At 35.8% G+C, this 12,536-nt stretch overlaps 1 protein-coding gene across 2 annotated transcripts in view; it reads right to left on the bottom strand.

The window, feature by feature from the left end:
- LOC127648755 (V-type proton ATPase subunit H) overlaps positions 1 to 12,536 on the bottom strand; it is a 75,599-nt gene that overhangs the window by 61,926 nt on the left and 1,137 nt on the right. For both annotated transcript variants that reach the window (XM_052133503.1, XM_052133504.1), the window contains exons 3-6: positions 8,024 to 8,123; positions 7,709 to 7,798; positions 6,357 to 6,470; positions 760 to 864 (exon numbers count right to left, since the gene is read on the bottom strand). In XM_052133503.1, coding sequence (XP_051989463.1) covers positions 760 to 864; positions 6,357 to 6,470; positions 7,709 to 7,798; positions 8,024 to 8,123 — 409 coding nt within the window. The remainder of the gene's footprint in view (positions 1 to 759; positions 865 to 6,356; positions 6,471 to 7,708; positions 7,799 to 8,023; positions 8,124 to 12,536) is intronic.

The following is a 12,536-nucleotide window of genomic DNA, read 5'->3' as shown; positions in this document are numbered from 1 at the left end:
GCAATTTTTTTTTTTGGAGACACCAATTAACCTAGCCTGCATGTCTTTTGACTCATTTTAATCATCATTGGCAAATAATGGTAAAAAGTTAATTTTGCATCTTGCTTTTACTAAAAAAGGGCTTTGGTTTAAAAACTGCCTCCAGAGCTAGAGAGATTTTGAAAAGAAACATAGCATGTGGTCAGTTTTTTGACACATCACATATTCTTTTATGTCCTTTCTTGCCTTTCACACTCCAGTGGATGCACGAGGAATGAAAACAAGAAGAAAGCGATGGCTTCTTTTGAAGTTTCTTTTTGTGAAACAAATTTACATAAAAAGGCACAAACACAACATTGTAATGCACAAAGAGCAAGATACAGTACATTTTGTGAGTGAGAGTGGAAGTAGATGTTTTGGATAAGGTGAAAGAAAGGAGGATGACACCATTTTTTTGGATCAATCTATCAAATAATAGCCTACTGAGAAATAGGCAGAGCTATTTTATGCATACAAGAACATGCTTTAAAAACTTAATTTAAAACCAGGTGCTATCAATTTATTTTACAATGCCATATTAAACATATTTACTCTTATTATTATTATTTATCATATTATTAACAATAAACCAGTACATCTCTACAAAATAAAATATATGTAAATACGCAGTAACTTCAACATTGTAAAACAAAGTGACCAACAATTTTAAATCGGATTTAAAAAAAAATTATTATATGAAGCTCTGATGTATATATAATGGAATCTCATTGTGTTTTCTACCTGAGAGCTGAGCTGGGTCTTAATCCAGTTGAAGTAGTAGTTCCGGTCACTGCCCTCCATTAGGTCACGACCCCAGGCAGCCAGCTTGGCTATGATCCTCGCAGCCTGAAGGGGAAAACAGACATGTTGGGTCAATTGCCTGTAAACAGGTATTTCTGTTATCCGTGGCTTACATACAGCTCCTTCCTGCAATTCATAAGGACTGACAACAGTCCTTACTTTCCTTTTATTGTAAAATGATGAGAAATACTACAACAGAAGAAATTCAACCTAAGGAGATGGTAATATTAGAAGTTCTGCAAAGTTAACAATTCGGCCAGAAAAATACAATGAGATGAAAAGGCTGTTCACACTGACAGTGAACGTATTACTGGAGATTAAATACTGTATTGTTGGTCATATATTAGGCATTCCAATTTCTGGTTGCCCTAACGTTATTGTTGGGCTGTACAACTGGCATTTTATTTTGATAACAAACCAGTATTCTTGTCCCAAAAAAACAAACATTTGATCTCATTAATTTCGACTGTCATGATTGTTGGAGCCAGTCAGGCTGGTTTGAGTATTTCTGTAACTTCTGATCTCCTGGGATTTTTTATGCACAGCAGTCTCTAGAGTTTACACAGAATGGTGCCAAAAAACGTCCAGTGAGTGGCAATTCTGTGGAAGGAAACACCTTGTTGATGAGGGAGGTAAACGGACAATGATCAGACTGGTTCAAGCTGACAGAAAGGCTACGGTAACACAGATAACCACTCTGTACAATTGTAGTGAGCAGAATAGCATCTCAGAATGCACAACACGTCAAACCTTGAGGTGGATGGTTTACAACCGCAAAAGACAACATTGGGCACATTATTAGGACCATAGTGTTCCTACTGAAGTGCTCAGTGAGGGTATAAATTGCAGCAAAACATAATGCATCTTATGAACAACATGAACAATTATATATACATGAATGAAACTACTTTAGAATGGCAATTTTTGAAACGTTTAAATTCTATCCCTGTTTGTGGAAAGAAAAAAATAATATGGAACGGGAAAATTGCTTACAGCTACTATTAAAGAGGCCCTAATATGCTTTTTGGGATTTTACCTTTCCTTTAGTGTGTAATATAGCTGTTTCTGCAAAGCACAAAGTCCACGCAAAAGGGAGTTATTCTCTCCCACAGACAACACTGCTCAAGCACGACAAGAAACGGCTGGATTGTAGTCCAGCCATTTCTTCTGTAAAGTATCTTTGGCCTGCCCTCAAACAAATTTCGTTATAGCAGAGGCCAGGATGGGTTGGGTTGGGTTAGTGTTGCTGCTATGTCGAGGAGACACTGTTTTCTTCACTGCGAAAGCAAAACCTCTTTGTTTGGACTTCCAAAGGCAGACAAATTGAAGAATCAGTGGTTAAAATTAATTTTTACCACTATTCCTTAGCAGTACAACCACAACAGATGCCGGATTTTCAAGACAGTTACTCCTGAAAGATGATGCAGTTCCCACTTTATTGGGACAGTCTGGCACTTAAGAATTACGTATGTAAGTATGCTTGATTATTTGTGGATTTATCTGCTACCGAGAATTCAAATGCAGAGTTTTGTGTTGTAGCTAGGGTGTACACACAGTGCACCTCTCTAGGCCTCTGCTAACCTGCTAGCTAATGTTATGTGTTGAAATAGTTTTGCTAATCAACTGCGGGCCCACCTTTACCTACAACTGTGTAGAATTATGCAAATTGTTTGTCGTTCTTACTATCATGAATAGTGATGAAGTTTAGAGATGGATTTATTTTTTACAAATGGTAATTTTACATCTGCAATCCACGGCAGTGCTCGGCTAACTTGCTATGAAATGTTATAGTTTTGGTAAGGGTTTACTATTTAGCTGTGGGCCGGCTTTTACCCAAAACTGTGTAACAAAATGGTTGATCTAAAGAGTCTTATATAATTATATAATTAGAAGCTGTAATGGCCCCTATCCCAGGACTTTTCAGAAAGGGGGGCTTTAAAGAGGCATGACCTAAATCCTGTCAAGCAAAAAATGAAAATAGATTTAACAGAAATATACATTATGAGAAAAATTACGTGTTTTTTGAACATTAAAGCATGTAAACCTTTCCAAGTAGACCCCCAAAATGAAATCATGAACCTGTATATTAGCATAATATGGGCTCTTTAACTTTACCTTGCCAACACTTGACTACAGTATCTCACAAAAAATGGATCATGTGTGTTCCAGTGTCTTTGTGATTTTGCATTACTAATGGTCGGAAAATTGACAGCTCTCATTGAAAATGACTTCTGGTCGCTAAGTCAGTGTTAACAACACAATAACAGTAAACAGTAGAAAGTAGAGAATTCTTTTAAATAAAGATGATGATTTGTGGAAGCTGTGTATAGTCTAGCAGTTAGCCCAAGTTATAACACAGAGCTGACATGCTCATGTGGGTAAAGTGAGTTTGAATCCCACTAACAACATTTCCTGACCCAGTTCCCAATTATTTCCTGTCCTATCTCTATATTCCCCTCTAATTATAAGTGGCAAAATGCCAAATGTCAAATAAGGCCAATTATGTGCCTTAATTGTGATAAATGGAGGTGACTTTGCTTTAGACAGAAACATTCCACCGGAAATTACGAATTTTAAATGAGTACATTAGCCATAATAATGTGCAAATGGTAAAGAATATGCTCAAATTATTGTCAAGATGAAGCAATTCACTGAGGGCTCTTTCCTCACTACAGCTCTGTGTGTGATATGATAATGAATGCATTCAGAGCCATTCTGATGTTTCCACATGACATGACATTTACTTTGCTCACAATGCAAAGGGAGAACTTTAAACAGTTTCATTAAGAGCGGAGGTAAGCATGGCACGTAGGGCTGGGGCGGTATGGATTTTTTCTAACCGCGGTTGAAAAGCAAGATATTCCCGCGGTATAGCGGTAAACCGCATTAAATACATTACATTGGATCAGAGAAGTCCTCCGACAGACTTTGGCGCACACATCAGAAGTCGCTTTTGATAGACAGACTTTAAATATTGTCACCTACATCCGAACAAAAAAAACGAGCACAATTTTAAATAGTCAAATTTTAATCAAGCAGTAATTTGGCATGAACTAATCACTGTATAGATGTCCTTATTTAAGATTATTCTCAGATACATTCGCATTGAAGATGGGTCAGACATGATTTTGACCACTTTATTAAGTTTTGTTTTGTAGAAAGCCTTTCTTTAACTTAAAATTTCGTTTTGTATAAATTGTATCTTAATTTTAATCACTGTTTCATTAACTAATTGCCTGGAATTAATAAATAAGAAGCAAATATAGCAGACATATAATCAGCAGCAGGACGTGGAAGCGCCGATGCGATCTCTTGCGCGTGAGCTCTCTCATAAATGAATCGAAACTCGGCGGCTAGGCCTACTGCCTCACAGACATGAGAAATAAATAGAAATCTTAAAATGCATTTTAAACAAAATTCAAAACAAAATGATAAAATTTTAGGCTACAGTAGCCTAGTAGTCAGGTTTGCCGATGTGCGTTACTATTTATTTATTTATTTTTATCCCTGTGCGCCAATCGGAAACGGACTTCACTGCTGATATTCTGGGGATACAACATAGCCAATAGGCTATAGCCTACTAGTGACTTTAGCCTTTAACATATCTTTGCTGCATTGGATCAGTCTCCTTTCTAGAACAGCCAAGAGCTTTCTAGCCTCGCGGCAGCAGCGCCTTGTATCGCTCAGACCTTAAAACAGTCAGCGCCGCGGATGCGGTTTTGAAAATTTATCAAAAAACGTTGGTGCGGACAGATGAGTTTTGTGATGCGGTTGCGGATTAAATAATAATAGCCCATCCGCGCATCTCTAATACAAATGGAATGTTATTATGTGTCATGGAACATTGCGCTCCCCAACTCGCGAAAGGTCGGATTTGCTCCATATTTTGATAGGTAAGTTAGGATAAGTTTTGTTTAGAAAACCTTGAATCCATGTAGGCTAATATCATTAGACATAATCCATATCATTAGAATCAATGAATCCATGTCATTAGACACAACGAATCCATGTCATTAGACACAACGAATCCATGTCATTAGACACAACGTGCACACATGTGCAGGCCAATGTTTTTTTGGTTTTTGTTTTTTTTGCGGTGACGACGGTGACAAGCTCAGACCCGCGGTTGGAGTCACGTGACCGCGGTATTGCGGTAACCGTCCCAGCCCTAATGGCACGGGGAATCAATACATTCTCACGCAGTTCATCGCCCTGTGACCACCGTCTACATGAAGGGTAATTAAAGTGTGACGACTGACTCCATGGTGCTCTGTGTGTGAAGTAAAAAAAAAAAAAAAAAAAAACTAAGCGTCCTTAGAATGAAAGTATCCAGGGAAATCGTTTAGCTTTTGAGTGACTGTTTGAAACTATGCATAGAAATACTTTTGATTAATTATTGATGAACTTAACATCAATTAGGGCTCTCAAACATGTTTAAGGTAATGGCCCTGAATAATAGCCCAATCTTCTGCACAATAATAAAGCATATAGAGTTTATTGTTAAAATTAAAAAGAACTACACATTTGCTTTTAAGAACAAAAGACTATACGGCACTAAGCAAGTTACAGTCTGGCAGCTGTTGGACAATACCTGTAACTGCTGTGATGTCGTAACAGAGTATTTATACCAAGATGGGAGTATAAACTAACTTTGTTCCAAACTTATTTAGCAGTATTACCTTCAAGAGAAAATGTACAGTGTGTACATTGTACCCCTCATTGTCTCATTAACCCCTTTCACGCGTGCAACCAGTTAAATTACAGGAAAATCATTGGGTTGCCTTTACTGGTAAATGTTCCACATGTGCTGTTCACATATACCATCAAAAGGACATTTACAGGTACTAATGATACAACTTCTCATTAATGGACATTGCCAAAGCAAAATTTACCAGTATTTTCAAAAGGGCCGTGTTTACACATGAACTCTAACCTGAAAATGTCAGTACATTTTCTGTTAAAAGCTGTATGTGTGAAAGGGGCAACTGACTGTGTGATATTGTTTCATATTCCATGTTGAATTTTGTCTGTGACAGAACAACCACCACCTGCACAGTCCTGAAATTAATTTTTTTTTTTTTTTATATATAAGTTCTCGTGCCGGTAGCTGGTTCTTTTACAGTAGAAAGTAGGAGGCTAAAGCAGGTCAAATTAGCTAATTAAAATGTGTTAAATTAATTGGGAGCAATTCACATCTATGACAAATACTTATCTCTGTTAAGAGGACATATAAGTAAACAATATTCTACTAAAGATATTTAAACTAGGTGGACTCTGTGGAGGAATATACTTAGTCTCTTCAAATGGCATACGCAGTTTAAAGCTAACTAATAATCTAACTAATGTTGTTGAGTTTTTTTTTTGTCAACTGGTCGCAACTATTTTTTCATTGTTTTGTCAGCTGAACGATCCAAAAACACTTTAAACATCTGTAAAACCCATTGAAGAGACTGTCCGTCTATCCCTCACAGCCTTGTTGTGATTCCTATTAAGAATCAAAGAAGGCACTACTATGAATAAAGTCTATAGCAACTTACCATGTGAACAGTAAAGAGATCTTGACGGTTCAGCATTGGGAGGAAATAAGACCAGGCTGTGTTCTTAGTCTTCTTGGCATAATCAAAGAATATATTCACTCTCTGATGATTTTCCTGCATGGTGGAGCAAAAGACCCATTATGGTTACCATAAAACAAATTAATAAGAAAAGGTGATTATAGAAAAATGATGGTCCAAGGCACACCTTCTGATAAAAATGTTAAAGGTTTAATTTTGTTTAAGCTTTCCACAGGACATTTATTTTAACTAGTAATATCTTACAAGTGACTATTAAAAACTAGTCACTGCACACTGATCTATTTCAACAGCTGAACATTTCTTCTGAAGATTTTAAACTTTTATTTAGAAGATGTTTCTTGGATAATTTTTCCAAGTAATGTTCAAAAGAAACCCATCCAAAGAGCACCTGCTTTGTTTCAGTAAGACGATGCTCTGCCAAAAACTTTTCACATTATAAAAAAGTCTACATACTGAAGACATACCATTATATACATGTACATTAAATATGTAGAAAAAACTTCACAAAAAAGAATTGTGTTTATAATTATTACTATTCTGTTGAGTGTCTGATGGAGGTTAACCAGCAATGTAAGAAACAGATTTCTCATTTGGAAGTCAATGATGCAAACAACAGCTACAATACAACGTTTGTAATGAAGTGCCTCCAATTCACTTAATGTGCTATAATTGGTAACACTGCTGGATCGTTAAAAAACGCTTTATATACCCTACATGTACAACATACTTGAATAATTCAGCAAACGCAAATCAAAACAGACCCTCCATTTCCCAAGAGACAGATGGGTAAAATAAAAATAATTCTAAAATGGAAAAATTAGCCTGTTTTTTTTTTTGGTTTTAAAATCATTATCACTTCTGCACAATGCTCAGTATAGACACTGCAGGCTCCATAACAGCAACTGAAAGTTAAGGTCATCTATCTGAACAGCCTTGACAGATAATATTGATGCAATATACAGAGGAAAATGATATACTAGAGCATCAATCTGTGTCTGGGCAATGATACACTATTTATCTGTGCACCAACAGAGTCAGCTCGAGGACCTGCCATTTCTCCTTTTTGAATATTTGCAGACCAAGACTGTGACTGTGACTGTGTATATGTGAAAGAAAAAAGCAAATGCCATAGAAATATTCACATAACTGTCCGAATTTTTCTTTTTTAATACACAACTGAAATTCTTCACATAGTCAAGTTATTGTTATGCATTTATACTCTGAAGCATTTCAGTCTGACAGGCTATGAGGAAATTGACATTATAGTTGTACTTGTTACATATTTGAAATTGTGCACGAGTGTGTGTTTTTACCTGCAGCGTGTCATCAATCAGGGTCAAGATGTACTGAACTGTTTGCTCCTTGGAAATATGAGCCATCAGGTTGAGGAAGGTCTTTGCACACTACAATCAAACATTATAGAAGAATTAGATGAATGTATATACTGTAAATCTTTTAAAGCAATGCAACCACATACAATGTAAGTCTATGCATTCAGTCGTATTCACAAAGACTAAAACGTACTTACCAAACATAATAAAAACTTTGATCAATTCTATTAATGAATGTAGTAAATTTCCACTATCCTAAGATTAAACTGGGTGCGAAGGGAAAAGAATAGTGTCAACCTGATTTCCTTCTTTGGTCAGAATTGTTTGCTTATCCTCAGAGTTGGCAACTTCAAACTTCTTAATGAAATCACAGTCCTCAACTGAAATCATTTGACCCCTGAAAAACACAGGAAACAAGTTTTAGGATTAGTTCCCTAATGACTAATAGGAGACAGGCAAAGGCAATGAAAGGCCAAAACATGCATCAACCATTTAGGCACATTATTAAACATATTGGCTCTAAAATTCTGTTTTTATTGATTTTTATCATAAAATTAAAATATGCTTTGCAACTCAAGACAAAAGTATTTGTTTCTCATCTTAGAACGGTTTCTTCCTTCAATCTTGTGTTACAATGTTTTGAGAAAATGATGAAGCTCTCAGTGGTTTTGATTTCTTTCTTGCACTTTTACATAAAAAAATCATACTTTTAAATTTTTTTGGAGGAAACAAATGGTCTAACAACACAGATAAATTACACAATTGTCTTTTTTGCAATGTGGACATGCTATCACACAGTACTGTCGTGTTCTGAAAATAATTTCTATGCCATATTAAATTATATTGTTTAGAGCAGAACCAATAAAATGACAAAATAAAAGAATAAGAACAACTGTAATAAATACATTATTACACAGATTGTTGGACTACTTAATTTTGATTGGTCAATCGTGGCATTCTACAATCCAATATTTTTGTATAATGACCATTAAACTTGCATAATTGTCTCTTGCATCACTCCACAGGTTTCCTTTTTCTCACATAATGAAATAATTTAAACTCAAATCAATATGTAATTTGTTTATTTGGAAAATAGCCACGTTATAAGCAGGATGACACTTTTGCGCTTTGTGCTGAGGTCCTGATAACCTCATCGGGGGTTTAAATTGCAATAATGACCAGCTGACTATGCATCAACCCTAACTTAACAACAATAGAATAAATCTTATAATAATAAAGATGTGGCAAATCCATTTGACAAGCAAAAATAATTAGGAGAAAAATTTAATTATATTTATTTCTTACACTATACTACCACGTAAGGCTGAGGTCATCAATTAACAAAGCTGCGGTCTAGATCTGGACCGGAATGGTTCCATTTGGACTGCACATAAATTCTTATAAATTAATATCATTATAAACTTAGCATTGTATGCTTTACACTGCAAAGATGACACAAAAACTGCATCTTACACACCAGTTCTCTATTATTCATCCATGGACCATTCTGCATTTTGTGAACTCACTAAATAAAATGTAACCAAATGTTTCCCTTCTTTTAAGATTGAACTCAAGAATTCTCCCTTGCATTCCTCGAGTCCACAGCATCCAATAGTCTGGGGTAAAAGTTTAAACTATGATCAGATTTTGCTCACACCTGAATTACTACTAATGCAATACATTTCTTTATGGCTATAAAAAAATACTGACTGATTAAGCTGGTCACGGATATTTATTGAGAACCATATAAATGAGAAATGACATGCTGTAAAACATTAAAGTCGGCATAAAATCAAAATAATTTTATTAATGCATGTTACTGGTCTTATTATGAGCAACTCATTCATGCATATTTGCTATTTTACAGAATTTTAACTTGAATCAGTGTTGGGGTTTGTCAGTTTTAACCCGCCCCTTCAAGAGTCATGTAAACAAACCTGGAGTAAAATCAGCTAATGTACATATACAGATGAAGTCAGAAATGTAAATACACCATAGCCAAATATATTTAACTCAGTTTTTTACAATTCCTGACATTTAATGCTAGAAAACATTCCCTGTCTTAGGTCAGTTAGGATCACTATTTTAAGAATGTAAAATGTCAGAATAATAGTAGAGATAATTATCTGTTTCTGCTTTTATTTCTTTCATCAAGTTTACATACAATTAGTATGTGGTAGTATTGCCTTTAAATTGTTTGTACTTGGGCCAAAACATTTTGGGTAGCCTTCCACAAGCTTCTCCAAAAAGTTGCTGGAATTTTCCCCATTCCACCAGACTGAACTGGTGTAACTTAATGAAGTTTGTAGGCCTCCTTGCTTGAACATGCTTTTTCAGTTCTGCCCTCAAATTTTCTATGGTCTTGTGAAGATCACTTCAATACCATGACTTTGTTGTCCTAAAGCCATTTTGCCAACTTACAACTTTGGAGGTATGCTTGGGGTCACGGTCCATTTGGAAGACCCATTTGTGACCAAGCTTTAACTTCCTGGCTGATGTCTTGAGATGTTTCTTCAATATAGCCACATAATATTCCTTCCACATGATGCCATCGATTTTGTGAAGTGCACCAGTCCCTCCTGCAGAAAAGCTCATAATATGATGCTGCCACCCCCATGCTTCACGGTTGGGATGGAGTTCTTCGCCTTTTTCCTCCAAACTTAATGATCATTATGACCAAAAAGTAGGGATGCACCGATCCTATACCTGGATCGGTATCAGCTCCGATACTGAAGCTTTTAGATGGATCAGGTATCGGTCAGATGAGTCCGATCCAAATCCAATTCTGTGTGTTAGTCATTTTCGTTACTGTCAAGCTTAAAAAATGACATAAAGAACCATAAAAACACCATTAAAGTAGTTCATATGACTCGTGCATTTTATTCAAAGCCATCTGAAGATGTGCGATAGCTCGGTGAATCACAAAAGGCTGCGTTTAATAAGTAAATATATAGTATGTGCAGCGCCAGCGCATTAGTGAATGGTGCTGCTCTGTTGGCACAAACTCAAGCACAGGCTGGTGATACACTCGCGGCTATTTTTAGCATTCACGGCTCAAAAACTCAGATGTAGAAGCTCAATAGTTCAGTTAACTTATAATATGAATTTAGAACAGCACCTGAGGTGCATTTTACAGGAATTTGAATAAGAAGCTAATTAAACTAATGTGAACTTGCCTACAAACAGACAAATACAGGACTTCCTGGAGAGTTGAGAATGTCAAAATAAAAGCGTGAGAGTTTAAAAAGCGCACGATTTAAATATATTACTTTTGTATTTAAAAGTACAAGTCAATAATAATAATAATATTAATAACAATTTATTATTATTATTATTGTCATAATTTGTTTTTGTTTACAATTTATAACAATATTTAAGTTGAATGTGAAGACTGGAATTACTGTTAATTTTGCTGCTACGTTATCCAGTATACTAGTTAATAATAAAGTGTTTCTTAATAAGCTATACATTTATATTTAAATAATGTGTAGTTAGAGGTTTGTGTTTCTTTAAATATTAAAGTGTATTCCCAATAAATTCCACACAATAATGTAAAGACATTCTAAACTGATTCTGAAAAAAACAATACTGATATCGACTTGAGATCGATATCAGCTGATACTGAGATTTCTGATATAGGAATCGGAAGAGAAAAAGTTGTATCGGTGCATCCCTACCAGAGTTTGATTTTTGTTTCAACAGACCAGTGGATATTTTTCTAAAAAGTAAGATCTTCGTCCCCATGGGCACTTGCAAACTTCAGTCTGGCTTTTTTATGGTGGTTTTGGAGCAGTGGCTTTTTCATTGCTGAGCAGCATTTCAGTTTATGGGGATATAGGACTTGTTTTACTGTGGATATAGATACTTGTCTACCTGTTTCCTCCAGCATTTTCACAAGGTCCTTTACTGTTGTTCAGAGATTGATTTGCACTTTTTGCACCAAACTACGTTCATCTCTAGGAAACAGAATGCATCACCTTCCTGAACGGAATGATGGTTGTGTAGTATTATTTGAGTACTATTGCTTGTACAGATGAAAGCAGTACCTTCAGGAATTTCGAAATTACTCCCAAGGTCCAAAATTTTTTTTCTGAGGTCTTAGCTGATTTCTTTTGATTTCCCCACGATGTCAAGCAAAGAGGCACTGAGTTTGAAGGTAGGCCTTAAAACACATCCACAGGTACAGGTATCAGAAGCCAACTGGCTAATTGTCTAAAGGATTGGCATAATTTTCTGGAACTTTCCAGGCTTATTAAAGGCACAATTAACTTAGTCTATGTAAACTTCTGACCCACTAGAACAATAGATATAATCAATTAAAAGTGAAACAATCTGTCTGAAAACGATTGTTGGAAAAATAACTTGTGTCATGCACAACGTAGATGTCCTAAACGACTTGCCAAAACTATAGTTTGCTAACATTAAATCTGTGGAGTGGTTAAAAAAATGTCACACATGAATAGCTGAGATGATCACAACTGAATAAAATGCAACTCGAATGACTCTGGAGTTTATTCATATTTTTAAATGCAGATATACTGGGATGTACAGCATGAGTAATTGTTTTTATCCCTTCATATTTAGTGTATTGCGATTCAAAACATTGGAATATTGTGATATTTTACTCGCTCGTTTCTCAATGGCTACAGCCTCGTCAAAAGCAAAGATATGCTTGTGCGTTTATGTTGTCGGTTTGATCATCAGTGTGTTGAGATCGATGTTCAATTTCTCCAGTAACTAGCTCTGGCTCAAGCAGCGTGGTGGAAGCCTGTTCCATCAGAGGGCGCACATCAAAAAAGACTGGCAGATC

The sequence above is a fragment of the Xyrauchen texanus genome, chromosome 9 (assembly GCF_025860055.1).
Source record: "Xyrauchen texanus isolate HMW12.3.18 chromosome 9, RBS_HiC_50CHRs, whole genome shotgun sequence".
Taxonomy (NCBI): domain Eukaryota; kingdom Metazoa; phylum Chordata; class Actinopteri; order Cypriniformes; family Catostomidae; genus Xyrauchen; species Xyrauchen texanus.
The sequence above is the reverse complement of the archived record's forward strand: the minus strand, read 5'-3'. Positions and strand labels throughout refer to the sequence as shown.